General features: G+C 44.1%; 1 protein-coding gene across 2 annotated transcripts in view; it reads left to right on the top strand.

Annotated features, from left to right (window-relative positions):
* The window catches only part of LOC146867156 (uncharacterized), a 514,074-nt gene that overhangs the window by 213,227 nt on the left and 280,119 nt on the right, over positions 1-20,728 (top strand). For both annotated transcript variants that reach the window (XM_085603679.1, XM_085603682.1), the window contains one exon: positions 10,779-10,811. In XM_085603679.1, coding sequence (XP_085459805.1) covers positions 10,782-10,811 — 30 coding nt within the window. In that variant the 5' untranslated portion in view covers positions 10,779-10,781. The remainder of the gene's footprint in view (positions 1-10,778; positions 10,812-20,728) is intronic.

Raw genomic sequence — 20,728 nt, forward strand, 5'->3', positions numbered from 1 at the left:
AACATGACCCATGACCTGTACACCTTCATGATACTCTTCCAAATTGGTCAGTATTGCAAGCCCCCCCTCAGCAGCTTGAGGCCATCATGGGTGAGTATTGGGCTCCATGTCTGTATTTGGTGATACATTGAGACACATGTGTGTCCTCGACCGGACTCAGATCCAAGTGTATGGATGGCTGGAGTTAGTTCCACACTCAGGCATACTTTGACATATCCCCACACGTATGTGTAGACTCATGCTAAATAACTGCAACAAGAAATTTCACGTAGTAATTATTTAATTATAGGTCTGGGGCGTGATTTGTGCACAGAAAAAGGTGCAATGCAGGGACAATAGAATCCAAAGTTCACAGGGGGAGATGGGATCCCTGCCATTTGAAGTGTTTGGCATCATTAGTCAGACTGTGATCAGCAGGTCCATGTTGCAGATGATGTCAGTCAATGAGGTGATGTTGTCGCACATGAAGGCCAGGTGCCAGGCCAGGTGACCTGAGAGATGTGGATGGTCCGCTGCCTCTCACGGTCTTTTCCGTGGACGACCCACCTTCCTCCGGGGACCCTCAGATGCAGGCCTTGACGATGCTTCGGACGCTCCTTCGGACGAATCCTCCTCCTCCTCCTCCCTCCCTGTGGCTGGTGGTGATCTTCGCCTGGTGGCACAGGGAGAGTTGGCCATGATGTCGGCGATCCAACGGAGTGAATGGCTTATGTCCCTTTGCACCGCTAGGAGCTCAGCCAGTCTTGCCTCCATCCGTCCTTGGTGTTCTTGTTGATTGGCGTGTTGCTCGGTCTGCTGGTTCTTGATCTCTGTGAGTGTCACTACTACCTGGCTGAACTCCCTGGTGTCACGCCGGTATGCCTCCATGATGTTGTGTATGTGTGACATACCGGTCCCTTCAGCTGGCTGGTCAGGTTCTAGCCTCTGCCTGCCTCTACTCCCACCACCCCTGCCCACATGAGCCTGGCCTGCCGTTGTGGGCACATCGGGTCTACGGGACCCCTGAGGGATGGCAGTGGCAGTGTTGTCCTGGGTGCCCAGCGCTCCTTGTCCCTCCTGGTCAGACTGACTCAGTTGTTCACTGCGGGCAGGGATCCTCTGTGTCTCCTGGGATGTGGCAGGAATGGGGGTGGTGGTTGGCACAGATGGTCCTGAACCAGGTTCTGCAGGGGATTGGACACCAGAGGGTCCAGGTCGGTCGGGGTCATCCGCGGAATGTTGAGAGGCGTCGCTGCCGGTGGGATCAAGTTCCTCCCGGGCCAGGGACTGTGAATCTTCACCCCCATTGTTGGGGGTAGATTCATCACGTTGCCCTGTGTGTGAGAGACAAACAATTTTAATGCTGTTTCATGCAACATGCATGTATCATACACATTCTAGTTGGCACTGTTCTTCCAGGTAGTTGTATGTGCCTAGCATTCTCCTCAATGTTCACTTGTGGATGGGTATGTTGCGGGGGATAGTTTGATATGTTCTCCTGAGTCTTTGACATGTAGATTTTTGGCTTGGATACTTCTTTGGCTATGTATTGGTGTTGTTGTGTTACATGTCCATTGTGACAGTGGGTACATCCATTGCCTGTCCCGGGGGTGTCTGCTTGTGTAGGGGGTGTGTGTGACAGGGCCTGCTTGTGGGTGTAGTGTGATTTGGCAGTGGGGCTCCCAGGTAATGTAGCTGTCCCCCCATGGAGCATGCTGCCATGACAGTGAGTGTGAGTTCCTGTCCTAGATATCTGACCTTGTTGTCTTGGTGTTTGTGTTTGCACTGGTCACAGGAGGGCCTTGTGCTGCCTACACCCAGTCCGAGTGTGAGCTATCTTGTCAGTACTTTCCCAATCCCTGTGCATTGCGCATGGTGCATGGGTATGTACCTGGGCCATATGGGATGAGGGCAATTGTGTCTGATTTGGAGTTCAACAATGTGTTTTGTGCCACCCACCCTCCCAGCATACCGGACATCGATTCTTGGGTTGGTGCTTCGTGTAGCATGGGACATAGCATGGCCTTGCTTTCTCAGTGGAGCATACACATGTTAGTGGCATTAGCTTTATTTTTGAGTGTGGTTCTGGCCAGTGAGGGCTTGGGGGTAGTTGCGTGCATTTTGTGTAGTTGGGGTGTGGATGCCATTACCCCCATTTTACGTAAGTTGTTTGTGTACTCACCAGGCTCTGGAAGTCCTTGCAGTCCATGTACTCCCACCGGCGGAAGCAGGGCCATCACCTTCTCCTCCCAGGGATGGCAATGTACTGGTCTGCGGGGCGCACCACCTCCAGTGATGTTGCTCTGGGCGTGGTTCTCATTCATTTTGCGCTTGACCGCCCTCCGCAGATCGTACCACCTGGCTTGGCATTCATTCCTGGTCCTTCTGATGGGTGGAACAGCATTCACCCTATCGACGATCCTCTGCCACAGGCTATGCTGGTCTGTCTGACCAATGTTCCAAATAGCTGTGGCTCGACTCTGAGGACTTCATTGACAAGGATGTCTAGCTCCTCCCTTGTGAACTTTGAATTCTTGTCTGTGGGCATGGTGTGGGGTGAGGGTGTGGATGGTTGTGGGTGTGTGGGTCTGAATGTGACGGTGTGGGTGTGAATGTGTAGAGGGGGTAAGTGTGAAGGAGGTTGTGTGACGGTGTATATGTTAAGGTGGATGGGTGCAGTTGTTGGTGTGTGCTCTCTAGCTGCAGTGAGTCTGTTGCAAAGGCTCATGGTTTGTGTGTGGGCCCTTTTTATTGGTCCATTTGTGGGTGGGCCTCAGTTTGAATTTTTGATGGGTGTGTTATAAGGGGTGGTTGAGAGTTTGCCCCTCTGTTTGCCTGTTTTGATGTGTCCAGGTCAGTCATTTCCATTTTTAGTGCACTGTAGACGTGTTTTGTGGTGTTGTGCGAGTCGATTAGACCCTCCTTGTGCTGTTTTACAGTGTCCGTGGTTCAGTACAGTACAGGGGTACGAGTCGTACAGGCACACATGCGTTGTGTATGTACGGTACGTACACGGCCATTGCTATATACGGTGCGTACACGGCCATTGCTTATGTACGGTGCGTACACCGCCATTGCTATGTACGGTGCGTACACCTCCATTGCATATGTAGGTGCATACACCGCCATTGCTATGTACGGTGCGTACACAGCCATTGCGTATGTACGGTGCGTACACCGCCATTGCTATGTACGGTGTGTACACCGCCATTGCTATGTACGGTGCGTACACCGCCATTACGTATGTACGGTGCGTACACCGCCATTGCTATGTACGGTGCGTACACCGACATCGCGTATGTACGGTGCGTACCCCACCATTTGTATGTACGGTGTGTACACCGACTTTGCATTTGTACAAGTCATTCCCCGTGTACGGGATGTTTTCTGTATGAATCGTAAATAGGAAAGCCGGTCCGGATCGTACTTGTATGCTCGGACTGTCTTTTTACGGTTCGTCTGGAAAAGTGTCCGGGTCTGTCTCGTACAACTCTTCCCGCTATGATTCGTACGGATCGGGCCGATCCGTATGTACTTTTTCCCGTATGAATCGTACTTCACGGGTCGGACATGACTTGTACGATTCGTACGGAAAAAAATACGGATACGAGTCGTACGGGAAAAAAAAATACAGGATCGGAATCGGCCTCTTTATAGTAAGATCAACGGTTCCAGTAATTGTTAGAGAAAGTAAACTAATTGAAGAAACAAGAAAAGACAATACTCTACAAGAAGTAAAAGAAATCTTACATGAAAACAAGTGGAGATTGATAATCAATGGGAGTCAATTTCGAATGAATGTAAAAAAAAATGATATACTAGCATTCAAGAACATGAGTTCAGAACTATCAATGACTTTATCAGGAATATTACTCAGAGGAACTAAAATATGAAAGTCATCGGGGTGTCTCAGCAACAAAGATTTTTCGAAGAGAAAAGTTATGGTTTCCAAGGCTAGATAAACAAGTAGAAGTTGTCCAATTATGTTATGTCTGTCAATGCACTGTGAAAGAAAAAGGAATTGAAGAACTATATATGTCGGATCTACCAGATGCTGTATGGTCAAATGTAGCAGCAGATTTTTATGGGCCATTAGGTTCTGGACATTATTTGCTAGCAATAGTAGATGAGTATTCTCGCTTCCCAATTGTAAAATGCATATCTTCTACATCCACTTCAACAGTACTTCCAGTATTAGATTAAATATTCTCGACATGGGGAATACCTACCATATTGAAGACAGACAATGGACCACCATTTAGTGGAGAGGAATTTGGAAAATGTATGAACTATTTGGGAATAATACATAGAAAGGTAACTCCAATGTGGCCCAGGGCAAATGGAATGGTAGAAAGATTGATGGCAACAATTAAAAAAGCAGTACAAAGAGCGAAACTCTCACAAATTTCAATACATCAAGCGTTATGTGAAGTTTTAAGGGATTATAGAAATACTCCACATGTATCAACTGGAAAATGCCCTTCAGATTTAATGTTTGGGCAATCAAGACGAACTCGCTTACCGCAGTTGCCTTTAATTCCTCCAAAGGTACACAAAGAAGTAGTAGAAAAAGACAAAGAAGAAAAAGAAAAAACGAAATATTACACTGAAAAAGGAAAAGAGTATCAAAATCAAGACAATCAAGTTGGTGATCTTGTACTAGTTCAGCAACAACAAGTAAAAAAATCACAAACTAGATTTCACCCAACACCTTTGGAAATTACAAGAATACAAGGTACAGCAATGACAGCAGAAAATGAACATAGAACAATAACAAGAAATAAGTCTTTTTTTTAAAAGAATTACACTAAATACTAAACAAGGAATTATACACTCAAATGATCAACAAGATGGATGGATACAGAGAAAATCAGAAAGAATTTCAAGAAAACCGGGAAGACTAATTGAACAATGTTAATGCATTTACTCTATCTATATTGTTTTATTTTGTTTTATTTGTTTTAGGGGGGAGGGGGGAGAATGTAATAATGTGTAAATGACATTGTGATGATGTCATTCATTCTAAAAGAATGTTAAGGGAAGAATGTACAAGGGACATTCAATTGAGATACTGGGATGAACATGGAAGCTGATTTACGAGCTCCGTTAAAGGATATTATTAAATCATATTTCCTGCCTTTGGATGATTCTTTTAGTAATGGTAATTCATACCTAACTTCTGCCAGGCTCTACCAGGAGGAGGTACAAGGGATTCAACAATACCCTCTAAGACAAGAACTTTGTCACTAGCGTTACATCGTGCACATTGTTTAACCAACTCATCAACCTGGGTGTCCATCCAAGGCCACCAAAAATTAGACCTGACTTTTCTTTTAGTAATGGTAGCACCAAGGTGACCTGAATGAGCGGCTAAAATAATTTTCTCTCAGTAGCACATGGGAGGCACCAGTTTGTCGCCTCTGACTAAGCTCAATACTAACTTTCCAGAACATCTGGAGATCAGAAGAAAGGCATTTCTCTTTTGGCCAACCTTTCTTGATAAGTAGAGCAACTTCCCTGAGCACAACATCCCTATCAACTTCAGTTATCCAGTCATCTTCTACAAAAGATAAGCACTCCTGATTAACATTTGCCACACTTCTACTTCAGTCTCCCAGTCTTGCTCATCTATATCCAAATAGTAATAAAAAATAAATATTACTCACAGTTGAATTGCAGGCAAAGTATGTACTTGACTCACGATTGGGTTGTAGACCAAGAATACTTGAATGACCTTGAGTAAGCAGAGTGGTATCCCATCTTCTGTCGCAACTGAAATGAAGTGTAGCTGACGCTGTAATAGTTTTCCACAAGAAGTATTTATTGCAGGGTACAGAGAGCCGTCCCAGCTGTCACAGCCAAGCCACAGGCTGTAACTGCCACTGAGGGAACACTCAGGATATGATGCTTATCAACACTCTAGATGACATCACAGTATTCTAGCTGATCTCTACCAGCATCATATCACCACATAAGTGCTCCTCCTAGAGACCGATCTCCCTGCTTAATGGCGAAGCTAAAGTCCTGGCAAAGGTCCTTGCCCCTCGTTTGCTAAGGGTCATTGCCCGCCTGGTTCATCTGGCCCAGTCGGGATTTAAGCCAGCTAGAAACACCTCCCTCAATCTTCGTAGACTCCATGGTGTGTTGTGCCGGGCCGGCACAATACGGGAAAATGCAGTAGTGGTTTCTCTCAATGCGGCGTCGGCGTTTGACACCATCGAGTGGCCTTACATGTTCGCAGTACTCCATAAACTAGGTTTGGGCCCGGAATTTATCAGTTCGATTCAGCTCCTCTACCCGCGACCATTGGCCCAAATAATGGTCAATAACAGGAAATCCTCTACCTTCACCCTCAGCAGGGGGACCAGGCAGGGATGCCCATTGTCAGGGGCCTCAAATGGACCTCTGGGCACGAAGACCGTATATCGCTATATGCGGATGATTTCTTGCTCTATCTGGCATCACCGGCTGCATCCCTAAACAGGGTCCTGAATATTTTTTGGGTGTTTTGGTAGATTTGATGGCTATAAAATAATCTGGACCAAATCAGTGCCCTGTGTTCTCCATGGGGAGATGCCCCCGCTCCCTCGTGGATATCAGCTGGTTGCAGCAGCAGACGGCTTCAAGTATCTGGGGATCTGGGTCTCTATGGACCCGTCCAAGTTCTACGAGTGGAACCTCCTCCCTCCCCTGTTACGTCTTCAGTCTGATGTCCAGCATTGGAAATCACTCCCTCTGTTCCTCTTTAAGATGATGTCCCTTCCCAGATTTTTATACGTTTTGCAGAACACTCCACATCACATTGACTCCTCTTACTTCAAAGAAATTGACTGTCTCCTACGGGATCTGCTCTGGGAGGGAAGCCTCCCATATTGCTACGCACAAGGCCACGCTGGGGTGGTACGATGGGGGAATTGGATTACCGGACATTAGGAAACACTATTGGTCTTCTCACCTCTCAACAATTAACCAATGCACACACAAACCACAGGGCAACCCTGACTTCCAGATGGATAGATGGCTTCTGCCGGGAGGGAGTTTTGAAGGGGCACTCTATGTGCGTTCGTTGAAACCAGCCTTGACTGGCCCCACTGGATACGCGGTTCAGGTGTGGAAGGCCACTACGAAAAGCCTGGGGTGGGAGGGAAAAATCACACAGGCCACACCACTCTGGCACAGCGAGCAATTGGGTAGACTGATTCGCTCGAAGGGCTTTGAGAGTTGGGACCTTATAGACTTATCCAAGGTGGGAGAAATGTGGAAATCAGGCTATATAATCCCTTTCACTCAGTTGCAGCAGGAATACGAACTGGCGCAACCCGAATATTTTAGGTACCTGCAAATTAGACATGCCTTGCTTGCAACACTCCCTAGAGGAGAGTTACTCTCTGAGTCCTCCCCTCTCAAGGATAGAGTCTTAGATGGGGACCTGGCGGAGAAGGCCATATCACTCACTTATACAAATCTGATCAATAACACAACGGATCCCCTGGTCCAGCTGCGGGCAAAATGGGACTGTGACGTAGCAGGTTTGGATGATGAAGAGTGACTGACTGCCGTGGCCTCTCCTCGAGAGATAGCCGTATCCTCCAGGCTTCGTTTAGTACAGCTGAAGCTCCTACATAGGTCCTACCTGTCTGGTCCATTACTGGTTCATACGAGATATAGCTCTGATGGTGGCTGTTCCAGGCAATGTGGGCAGGAAGGCACCTTCATCCACACCCTCTGGGAATGCACAATTATCCAAGGGTATTGGGTGGCAGTAGTGAGACTCATGGAAGGGATGTTAGGGCAGAAGATTGGCTGTAATATAAAGCTGGCCATCCTAAACATCTGGGGCCCAACTGACCTAACCTCCAGGGAACGAATATGGGTAACTTTGGGGTTGATGGTGGCAAAACGATATATCACGCGATTGTGGAAGGCTCAGATCCCGCCATGTATAGGGGATTGGTGTAAGGATGTAAACTAGTGCAAATTAACAGAAAAGACTATATATGAAGCTAGGGGGTGCTCCACCAAATGGAGGCAGGTCTGGGAAAAGTGGAACACCCACAGAGGAGGGATCTGTGAGTCCCCGAAGACGAGGGAAGAAACTGTCGCACAAGGTCTAAGCATGTTGGAACTGTGATTACAATATTGTTGTTCTCTAATTATTTTGCTCCACGCCTCCCCTGCAGCATAGCTCTATTGCCACTTTATGTGTGAACTGCCTTTTCTTATGTCATACCTTTATTTCAATAAAAAAGAGTGTATAAAATAAAAAATAGGCGTTCGTTCCAAATCAGACATATCTACACCAAAGAATAAGGCCTCATGTTTAAATATGTAAAATAAGGTTATATTGACCTCAATTAAGTAATCATCTTGTATGTGTGTTACTATTGTCAATGGCCCTATAGTCTTTGAATTGTGTTAGGTGTTATGTAATGTATATGGCATAGATGTATGTATGTAATTATTTATGTTGTGGAACAGTCTAGTGTTTTTAAATATTGCTATACGTATCATCCTTTCGTTCAAAAATCAGATAGGAGGGAGAAAGAAGGGCTTAGGTCCACTCAGCTTCCTTATCTCAATATATCAAAAAATCAATAGGAGAGTGGATCACTGGTCCTGGGAAACCAGGGTATTGCATGGTTAGTACGTTGTACTGTTTAAGAAACCCTCATTCACGTTTGGTATAGGATCGAGATTAGCGGTATATCTTGATTCTCCGCTAGATTTGTCATTAACGTGATCGCATAATCATTGGGTTAATCCAATGCTTCCTCCACCCGGAGGCTTTTACCACTGGTGGTCACAGTAGTGATCGTGAATAAAAAGAGGTGAGGTGATTGTGGTGAAAAAAGGTGTTGTTTAAAAATCTCGTAAAGCCAGCAGATTTCTTTATTGGTACTGGATTCGGGATAGGTTTAAAAAAAGTTTTGTAATTGTGCACATATCAGACTTATTATGGTCAAGTGCACTTTTTAAAAATAGTGTCCAAAAAAGGTCGACATGTTTCAGCCCTCGTCAGCCCCTAGGGGTCAAGTGGGCTTTCTTCAGGACCTGGTGCAGAACAGAGTGGCCTTAACTACAGGCACCCTTGTGGAAGTGTGGGAAAAAGATTGTTTCCTTCTTGGTCGTACATTCAGGTCACAGACCGACGCCGAAGAGAGCGTGAAGCGACCCCCCTAGAGCACCCGTTGTGGTCTGTAACCAAGGAGACCAGATTGAATGTGCGACCAAGAAGGAAACAATCTTTTTCCCGCACTTCCACAAGGGTGCCTGTAGTTAAGGCCACTCTGTTCTGCACCAGGTCCTGAAGAAAGCCCACTTGACCCCTAGGGGCTGACGAGGGCTGAAACATGTCGACCTTTTTTGGACACTATTTTTAAAAAGTGCACTTGACCATAATAAGTCTGATATGTGCACAATTACAAAACTTTTTTTAAACCTATCCCGAATCCAGTACCAATAAAGAAATCTGCTGGCTTTACGAGATTTTTAAACAACACCTTTTTTCACCACAATCACCTCACCTCTTTTTATTCACGATCACTACTGTGACCACCAGTGGTAAAAGCCTCCGGGTGGAGGAAGCATTGGATTAACCCAATGATTATGCGATCACGTTAATGACAAATCTAGCGGAGAATCAAGATATACCGCTAATCTCGATCCTATACCAAACGTGAATGAGGGTTTCTTAAACAGTACAACGTACTAACCATGCAATACCCTGGTTTCCCAGGACCAGTGATCCACTCTCCTATTGATTTTTTGATATACGTATCATCCTACACGATATATGACTTTATAATATATCGGTCACAATTTGGAAAAAAAAAGTATACAGGTATCAAAGTTTCAATACTTCATTTGATTGTATGTATAAAGAAGGAAAACATCTGCTTTTTATCTCGCTTAAAGCCAGCTCACTCATAAGGAGTAAGAGAAAATAAGAAAGAGGCAGTAACTGTCAAGGTAAGTGATGCTAGAGTGTAGGATTTTCAGAATTTTCATTAAGCAACTAAAACTTTGGAAACAAAACACCAACATTGCTCTAAAAAAATAGCACAGACTCATGAATTCCATTTTGAAAATTCGAGCAGGAATTTGAGGAAGGAGGAGCATAAAAAGTCAGGGGACTCTCTCACAGAGAAACCACAGTATATAACATCAGCATCATTACAAAGATTTATCTTTGTGATGGTTGCTGGTTTTTCCAATAGGTGTAATTGGTAGCCGGCACAGGTTGGTTTTGTTTAGAAGAAGGATTATGGTGAAGTGACCAAAAGGGGGGTGGAGGGAATACGATCCAGTCAAAGTGGATTTTCGGTCATCAAACACCATGTCAGTTTTTGTGACTTTCTTGTTATCAGTCCAAGGCAAGTTGAAAACAGACTCATAGTCAGCATTCCTTGTGTGTTCTCATTTGTGCATTGCACTACTTCCCAAATTATGTGATTTGTATGTCAAGTAATCATCCATTTGAGCTTGTCCACAACATTAAATATTCTTTTTTGTTGGGAGTAGAGCCCAAAGAGTGAGGTAATCATGATGCTGCTGAACACGGGTACAGTGGGGACCTGTGCTATCCAAAGTACATGTTCTGCAATACTGTAGTTCTGGCAGTGTGTAGTGGGCGGAGGGGTAATGATTAATAAGACTAAGGTACTTTATGGTACATAAAATACACTGACCTAAAAATTCAAATATATCATTGTTAAATAAGGTGTTTTCCTGTTATAATGTGCTCCTTGCTTCTCCCTATGTGTTCTTAACAATAACTATTTTTTTTCTTTTTTTAACAGATTATGTCTACGATCGCCATTACCAGTAATGCAGTAAGTACAGAAATTACTACAGAAAAGGAAATGTAGGCATTTTGCACACATATTTAACCCTTCAAAAAGGCATTGGCCTTGCTAACCGTGGTGCAGAAAAAGTAGTTGCATCCGGGCTGCTTAAGATTAAGTGCCAGGGCCCAAAGTTTTTCTCAGCAGCCCACTGCCAATGCTATTGAAGATCAGTGTGCCGAACACAAAGCCTATGTATTCTTGATTCTATCTCATGCCTCTTTAATCAACCACCAGGCACTCCCTGCCTCTTTATCTCACTCTAACAGATTTGTATCATCCCTCCTCTTTGACTCTAGCTGTCCATTTTTCTCTTTCTTTCCCCTTTTGTTTTTTCTTTCTCTTTTTCAGGATTAAAACTGCTGAGGAAAAATTGATGACAGGAACAAACAATGAATGCTGCTGTGTTTGAATGAAATCTTATGATGATTTACTGATTTTACTCAAAAAGCCAGAGCTTTAGCTTCGTGCAAAAGTCAAGAAGAGAGGAGAAGCCTCTAATGTGTTGTTGAAGGTCTTACCAGACTTTGCAGGCAAGGAATGAGAAGGCGCGGCCACTTGCTCTGCTTTTGTGTGCGCGTAGGGTATGTGCTAATGAGAGACCAGCAGAGTGGAGTTGTCTGGAAGGTTGGTGGAAGTGAATGCATCTGTTCAGTAGACAAAGTCAGTGCAGTAGTGAGCTTTGTAGGTGTGGGTTAGGAGTTTATAATGTCCGCCCTTGTGTATTGTTCGCCAGTGGAGTTCTTTAATTTGTGGCGTGATGGGTGCTCGGCATGGGAGGTTGCAGACTAGTATGGCTGTTACATTTTGGATGGCCTGCAGTCTTCTTTTGAGCTGGTTTGGGGTTCCTTTATACAGAGTGTTTCCATTGTCCAGTCTTCCGGTGTTGAAGGGTTGGGTGATCGGTTTCCTGAAATTGTCTAGTAGACACTTGATGATTTTCTTCAGCATCATCGTGTTTTGAAGCAGGCCAAGACCACTGCGTTGACTTGGGCAGTCATGTCCAGTTTGTTATCTATAATGATACAGAGGTTGCTCACTTGTGAGCAGGGCATGGGGTGGGTGTGAGCCATCAGGTGGAGTCCTATGGTGAGGAGTTCTTCCTGGAGACTACCACCTCAGCTTGTCAGAGATCAATTTGATGCAATTTGACTTCAGTCAGGTGGCTACTTCTGTCATGCATGTGGTGAACGTATTCCTGGTGTTGGGTGTTTTGTCTGGGAGGGACAGTATCAGTTATATGTCGTTGACGTAAGTGAGGATGTTTGTTGTGAGCTTGTATAAATCGTCTGTTGGACTTGTCCCTTTTTACAGGGTCATCCCTGAACTTTTTGCCTTCCTCCTGTATTTTTTCTGACCTGTTTTTGTTGGTTTTCTGACTCTGAGCACTTTACCACTGCTGATCAGTGCTAAAGTGCATATGCTCTCCCTATGTTAAATTGATGTGCTAATTAGTGACTCCATGATTGGGTTATTTGATTTACTTGTCAGACCCTAGTACAGTGCACCATGTGTGCCCAGGGCTTGTAAATCAAATGCTGCTGGTGGGCTTGCAGCACTGGTTGTGCCACCCACAGAAGCAGCTTGTAAAGTGTGTCTCAGGCCTGCCATTGAAGAGCCTGTGTGCAGTCCCTGACTGCCATGTCGACTTGGCAAGTGCACTCACTTGCCAGTCCCTTAACCTTCCCTTATCTTCATATCAGACACCCCTAAGGTACGCCCAAGGGCAGGGTGCATTGTAAGTATAAGGTAGGACATGCCCTGTTGTGTGTGGCATGACCTAATAGTGAATTACAGCCATTTTCGTTTTCACTATTGCAAGGCTACCTGTTCCCCACAGGCCAGAATGGGCAGTTTAATTATAACATCCTATAATCCTGACTGACCCAGGGAACATGGTAGAAATTCGAGTTTAGTATGCCTGAACTCAGAATGATAAAATACATCTTTTAGTGAAGTTGGTTTTAACATTCTGTGTTTGAAAATACCACTTTTAGAAAGTAGGTATTTTCTTGCTTAAGTATCCAAGCCTGCCTCTGCTAGGTATTTTCTGTCTGGAGTTTGAGTGACAGGGGCTGGGGGATTCCAGGAGACAGGGTGAGTCAGCACAGGTCTGAATAGAGAGATCTGCATGTAGATGGGTGGGAGGAGCTGCAACTGAGACCTAAATAGGGCTGTGCCTTCCCTCCACAATGCTGGCTCCACCTCCTGTGGTGCGTCTGATGTCCCTGGCCTGCACTGGGAAAGGAAAGAAGGGGTCTTGTCAAAAAAGTGCTCCAGGACTGACCAGAACTGGTTTGGACTAGGCAAAGGCCTCTCTGCCTTCAGAGAACACAGAGAAAAGTAGTATAAATATGGGAACCCAGACCCCAAGACTTTAGATCACTTCTGGAACAACAAGACAAACCTCTACTAAGGAGCAGAACCAAAGGAAGCTGTAGGAGTTGTACTGCCCCCCCCCCTGCCAGTGTGCTGTATTGCTTGGTTGGCCTACAGTGGTGTCTTCAGTGCCAAGGAGAGGAGAAGGAACTTTCAAAGGACTTTCATCATCTTGCAGAATATTACTCCAAGAGCTTGAACTTGTGCTTGCCTCCTGCTGAAGTCTCAGGGACAAAAGACTTCACCACCAGCTCCCCTCTGAATTTCCTTGCTGGGAATTCTATCTGCAGAAACCTGCGTGTCGCTGGGAGCTGGAAGAGCGTCGCAACAAGAAGAAGCGTGTCCCCGCTGCAGCTGTAGTCGTCGCATCGCCGGAGAGGCGTGCCGCCGCCGCATCTCCTAAGTAGTGTGTCTTCGTCACAGTTGTCTGCCGACGCATCACCGTAGAAATGTGACGCCACCGTGAGGGTAGCCGTCGCATCACCGGAGAAGCGTGCCGCAGGGCCTGTCGTGGCTCCAAAGTACAGAGTCACAGCAAGGCTGCCAGGGCGTGCATGCATCGTCTTAACGTCGTCGCATCAAGGGCGCCATCTTATCGCATCACACCGGATTGTCGCTTCGCATCGAGGCACCATCTTGCCGCATCTCAACCGGGCCGCAGTACGAGATTCTACGCATCATCTCCTCTCCGATAAGGATCAAGACGCATCCCCTACTCTGCGCAAGCATTGAGGCACGACGCATCGTCTCCCCAGAAGCAAGGAACCAACGCATCTCCAACGCTGCAAGCCTTTTGTTTATTTTGCGTTACGCATCCAGGTACTTTTGTGAGAACTGTGTCGCATTTACCATCAACTTGAACTACCATCTTTAAGTCAATTTTGAGTACAGTATTGTGGATTTTTGTTGTTTGTGGTCTTGTGTTAAGTCTATATAAAGAATCCCCATTTTTATAAAACCTGTGTGGTGTCCATCTGTAGTGTTTTCACTGTATTACTGTATGTGTTCACAAATGCTTAACACACTGCCTCTGAGATAAGCCTGCCTGCTCGTGCCAAGCTACAAAGAGGGTGAGCAGGGGTTATCCAGTAGTGTAATCCCCTTTCCCTGACTTCGAAGCAAGGGTCCCTATTTGTTCAAAGGTACCTACTTCTGCCAACTAGAGACCCCCAGTTCTAACAGGGTCACATAGATGTTGAAGAGTATTGAGCTGAATGAGAAGCCCTGCAGGACTCAGCAAATAACATCTCTTGCTTCAGAGGCATAGGGGGCATGTTGACAGTTTGGGTTCTTCCGGTGAGGAAGGGGCACATCCATTTAAGGGCAAGATCCTGGATGCCTACTTTGTGAAATAATTGGGTTAGAATGTGATGGAAGATGGTGTGAAGGCTGCTGATAGGTTTGAAAGGGGAGGGGTGTACTTTCATGCATTGAGTATCATCCGGATGCCATCCATTGCTGCTTTAGCTGCAGTTTCTGTGCTGTGATTGAGTATTAATCCTGATTATGTGGTGTTGAGAAGCTGGGGTTTTGCGAGGGGGTCAGAGAGGTGTTTTTTCCAGGACTTTGGTTGAGTAGAGAAGGAGGGATATCAGTTGATAACTGTCGAGTTTGGTTGGGTCAGCCGAGGGTTGCTTTTGGAGGGTATTGACAGCTGCATGTTTTCATGGGTTTGGGAAGGTGGCTATAGTGATGAAGGTGTTGAGGATAGGGTTGAGGGCCTCGCTGATAGGGATTGCTCCTTTGTCAAAGGCGTGGTAGGGACAGAAGTCCGCTCGGGCCCTGGAGTAAATGGTCTTCATGATTGGTGTGGTTTCTTCCTCTGTGCTAACGTGTCCCTTGTGGTGATTGTCTTAACTTCAGGAAATAGCCATGGGTTTAGTAGTACAGTTGTGGGGGGACGTTTCTTTAAATGGTTGGGATTTTGCTTCAGAAGAAGTTCAAGATGTTGTTGCACAGGTCATGTGATGTGTTGATGTTTCCTGTGAGAGCTGTGGGAGTGGTGAAGTCTTTGACAATTGCCAATACTTCTTTGCTGCTGTTGGGGCAGGGGTTTATTGGTTTGACAAGGGCCTTCCTATTGATTTCTTGGATGAGCTGGTGGTACCTCCTCTAGGAGGTTTTGAGGGTGTGTTTTTCCACTTTTCCTTCGCTGGTTCTCCATTTGTGTTTGCTGATTTGTGTTCTGGTTTTTGTTCTATTTTTCATTTCATGGGGGCAATATTTTGGCACAGTTGGTGATCCAATTGTTGAAGTTCTCAATGTTGTATGCCAGGATGTCTGTGGGTTCTGGTTTTTCTCATTTAGGGCAGTCGTCCAGTCCACCACTGCTAGTTTGTTCCAGTGTCAGCGTGCTGGGCCTGGTGTGGAGGCTCTTATGGATTGATGGACGTTGATGGTAAAACTTACTCTGGCGTAGTCTGCCCAGGTGACAGGCCTACGGTTGTTGATTGTAGTGTTATCGATAGATGTAAAGATGGGGTCTAGTATGTGTCTGGTGGCATGGGTGGGCTCCTAGATGTGATTGAATACTCCCAGGTTCTCAAGATTATCACGAAAGGCAGCTGAGTTGGTGTCAGTCTAGTCTTCAAGATGAAAACTGAGATCTCATAGGAGGATGAAAGAGTTGTTATCGAGGACTAGGGGCAAATAAAGTATGTGATGTTGTTCCAAAGTTGGGGCAGTAGACAAGGGCCTGCTGAGTGATGCTTTGATAGAGATATTTACAGTTGGTGCCTGCCACACAGTGCAGCGTTTCACAGGGAGGCACTCTGGGTACCCCCTCGGCCACCGAAAGTAGACCGTCGAAGCAAGGGGGCCCTGCTAGGGCCCCCAAAGTCACTTTCCGACAGGCTTTCAGTGTCGGAAAAACCAGCAAGGTAAGGTGTTTTTATTCTGACATCATAATCCCGAAGTCGGAAACGCCATCCATGGGGGATTGCGGTACGCTTCTGACTGGCCAGGAGACTCTCAGAGCCGATTGGAACTGCGTCGGAAAGACAGGCCGGTTTACACGCTGACCGCCAACATCGTAATTTAGCGTTGGTTGAACCGCAAACCGACCGTGTCAGTCGGAAAGCCTCCGATGCCGTTGGAAAGCTTCCAAACAGCCATCAGAGGCTTTCCAACTGACATCGTAATCGGCCCCAAAGTGTGTTTGGGTATTATCAGAAGAAAGGCTTTGATCAATGAGAGATCATTAGGAGATTTCTTAGAGAGTCTTAGTATTATCTGGTGCCTAGCTCAAAGGCACTTTTGTTTCTTTACTGCAAAGCTCTGACTGGGGTCGATATTATGAACAGAGCTGTGTGCCTCCTATTAAAACAATTGTTCATTATTTTTGCACATTTTATGGGAGCCTAATAGATTTTAATTTATGAGCAGTTATCTTCAAATAATATATCCAGCCTTCAGTCCCATTGTAAATGCTCTCAGGTAGTAAGGATTGCCTATTCAAATTCATGTTACAAATGCTGTCATACAACTGTATATATTTAAACAGACTACTTGAACACTTTCACTGTATACTTGTTAGAGCTATGTGTATGTATTTGTGCAAACAATGCATCAACATCGCATTGCATCAAGAGCATTTAATGAAAAATGTGGACTTTATATAAAACATTTGGCCAATATTTTATTCCATTTCTCGGAGGACCAACATAAATCCAGGAATGCAAATCAAGAAAATGTTGGCCTGAATGTCTGGAGGCTGGCAACACTCAGGGCATGCATTCTGCACAATCAGTTAAATTATACATGGGATTCTGTAATCCCTGTATAATCTCTAATTTATTTGTAATCGGCAATTTATCACGCATACAGTCACCGATTGTAAAGAGAAGAAGTCAGAACTTGACTATAAGTTATTACAGTCGAGTTCTGACATTACAGTCTTATTGTGCTTGCCTTACAATACCTGCTGCCAGAGCCAGCAGCTGAGGAGAAAGGCAGGTCAGGTCACAGAGCATAATTAAATCAGCTGTTTGGAGCAACGAAACAGAACATTGCTTTCTATTTTCTGCTCTATTTTCTCGTTTAGATGATAAACATTCATTAGATAGTTAGAGGAAAGCTAGAACGTGTCTGCATTTTGTACACATTCCTTTCTGGTGCAGCTTTTTTTTTTATTGACTTCTATTAAACTATTTTGAATAACCCTTTTCAACAATTAACGAAAAAGTTTTTGATGTGTTTAATTTTGCACTAGATGTTTTATTTTTCAGATGTTAATGCATGCTCACTTTTTCACAAGAAGAAGCTACACACCAAGGTTGTAAGTGGTTTGTGGGAAAAGTGATGGTGTGTCCATGTGTTATATGGGATAAAGTACCCCCTAGCATACATGATAAAGATATTGCAAGTCACCTCAGAGTTACATAACCTTATAAAGGAACTTATCCTTTGGCTTTAGTCCTCTATATGGTTATGGGACTCCTCGGTGACTAACAATATCTTTCTCATGTAGGGTAGGGGGTAATTTATCCCTTATTAAATCGGAGACTTGTGACGCACCCTATCACCGAATATTAAGAAAATACGTTAGAACTTGGCTATTATAAGTTATTACATTCGAGTTCTGATGTTACAATGCCTGCTGCCAGAGCAAGCAGTCGAGGTGAAAGGCAGGTCAGGTCACAGAACATTACTAAAGCAGCTATTGAAAGCATCGGAAAACAGAACTTTGCTTTTCTTTTTTCTGCTCTATTTTTCTAACTAACAATGGCAACCAGAGAGAACATGTTTAATTGTTGCACTCCTTGGATAGTTAGAGAAAAGCTAGAACCTTCCTGCATGTTTCTACTCATTCCAAGCTACTGAAGCTTTTTTTTTTAACTGAGCTGTATTGAACTGTTTCTAATATCTGTCTGCAACAAATATGTAAGACTTTTTTGATGTCCTTCATTTTACACCAGAGGTTTTATTTTTGTTCTTCATGTTTGCAAACCTTCTCGCTATTTCATATGACAGAGCTACGCACCAAGGTTTTAAGTGGTTTGTGGGAAAGGTGATGATGTGACCATGTATTATATGAAATAAGGTACCCTTGGTGTACATGATAAGTCTACTGTAAGTCAACTTGCAGTTCCATACCTTATAAAGGAACTCAGCCTTTGGCCTCCTTCCTCTATATGGCTGTGGAATTACTCTGACTAGCAATATCCTTATGATGTATGACTTGGGCTACTTTATCCCATATATAATATTAGCTCAAATCTGTACATTTTCAGCCCCCCTTCCGAGTATGGTGGCCACAGTTTTCCAATTGAGATTTTAACCGCAGCCTTATTGTAATGGAAGAACGTAAGCAATCTGCCTACTTCTTTAATGTATTGTGTTTGTATGTAGGCAAGTACATTGACATTACTTTGAACACATTCAACATTGTAGCGAGCAGTGTCATTTTTGATATGTATATTTTACCCATTTGGGACATATGGGATCAACTCTAAAACTTCATAGATATTATCAATTTCATTTACAGCATTACCCTCATACAATTCTTGGTTATTGATCCAACCCATTTTCCAAGATATTGAAAAGGTTTGGATGCCTTCCTTATTGGCTGTGTAGACAGCCATCTAGCCAAACACTGGTTAATGGATAAAAAACAGATTTTTCCCAGTTAACAGTCAATCCAGACAAAATTATGAATCTCTCAATTCATTTCAAGACCATGGGGGACATGGCATGCCGATCCAAAATGTACAATTTTGAACATTTCGAGTCTAGCCAGCGCTATAAAAGACTCTTAAATAATAAATAAAACAAGGCATGTAATTTGCATAATGAGATATCAAATGAGAAATCTCTTGGAAACTAACCCATGAGTTATAAGCCTACCATTCAATGAAAAATCCAGTGGATCAGAGGCTGAGGCGAAAAGAACTGATGGGAGAGGACAACTCCTATAGGTGCGTGTACATACTGGATTAAGATCAGAAATCATCTGATAAGTGGAGACTCTCATGGAGGGATTAGTTTATTGTAGATTGACCTAACTGAAGAACATAGTAACCATAGGCTTGCTGGGGGCCATCTCATATTTTCAATGCCTTTTGAGTATCCAGACTGGCTCTCATACGAGGACCCAGTCTCCACTCAGGAGCAGCCAACAAATGGTATTCCCACGTAAAAATGAGAACTGTATTTTGGGCAGGGGTGATCCCGCTTAGTTTTAAAGTACCAGGTTGGGCATCAGTGGGACCAAATAAAGGACAAGTACCATCGGTTATATTTTGATATCCAAATTGATCAAAGATTGCAGCCTTAACCAGCTTGAAAAGTCACAGATCCTTTTTTAATGGAAATGTTGGTGCAAATATTTTCTTACTGATTTTTCAGTTGTATATTACTGGCCTCCTATCTGACAAATATCTGTCTTTTCAAAGTGAAATTTGAGTAACACTTGCCTCTATCAAGCTCTTTTCATTGACATCGGAAACAACAACCCTATCCTGCGCCGGAAACGTTAATTTGTTTCAATGTAATGTATAATAAATAGTTGCTCCAAATGGCCAAATTCCCTCGACAGCCATTTCCTTACGTAATGACAACATTTTTGAAAATAAAAATTAGGTCCCAAATGCATTCTCAAGTTTTGTCACTTCCTCCACCATGGCCTATATCTCAGAGAAAGTTGTTTGTATGTTTTACAATCAAGAGATGTTCACTGGTTTTACTCCTAGCTACCGCAATGGCATCTCTTTTTAGCAAATGTACCTTATTTAAAGTAAGCGTGTTTGCTTATCCAAAAATCTCCCTTACTTCGTGTTACATAAAACAGCTCCAGGCAGCTTCATTGATACTTGATTTTAACTACCCCAGACCTTATTTAATGAGTCATCTGCTTCTACTGAAATCTATTCGGGGCTGTTCTGCCATCAAAAAGCGTTTCTCCTTATCAGTTCCTCTTATATGTTTTAAATTTTTTCAAGTTGAAATGTATCTTTAGGTTGAGCATTCGAGACCTCTTGTATATACTTTAGTATATACTTATATGTGTATGTACTTTGTGGGCTCTGGAGATCAGCCCAAGGACTTGTCTGCTTCCGCTTAGGGACTTTTTTTCTGTTCAACTGCCTCTATTTAACTGCCTTGATGGAAACGACCAGTAGAGGTTAGTAAAATACCAGAATTGCTTTCTGCTTGTTCAACTGCCTCTATTTAACTGTCTTGATAGAAAACGACCAGTTGAGGTCAGTAAAATACCAGAGTTGTTTTCTGCGCAGGGACTTTCTTTTTAAAAATGTTCTGGCAACTGTCTGTATTTATTTTTCTTGAAAGAAAATGACCAGCAAGGTCAGTAAAATACCAGAATCACTTTAGCTTTCTCTAGATTCCAGTCCATAGAAATTGTCTTCCATGAGCACCGTAGAAAATATTTTTTCAAATCTTGTATTTTCGGTGATATGACCATCGAAGGCCCTGATTTTATATTGAAAACAGAGCTTTGGACTATACCATTTCCTGCTGAAAGGCAATATTTCTCTCCATGTGTCCCCATACCTGGCGCAGTTTGGTGC

Source organism: Triturus cristatus, chromosome 1_2 (genome assembly GCF_964204655.1).
Source record: "Triturus cristatus chromosome 1_2, aTriCri1.1, whole genome shotgun sequence".
Taxonomy (NCBI): domain Eukaryota; kingdom Metazoa; phylum Chordata; class Amphibia; order Caudata; family Salamandridae; genus Triturus; species Triturus cristatus.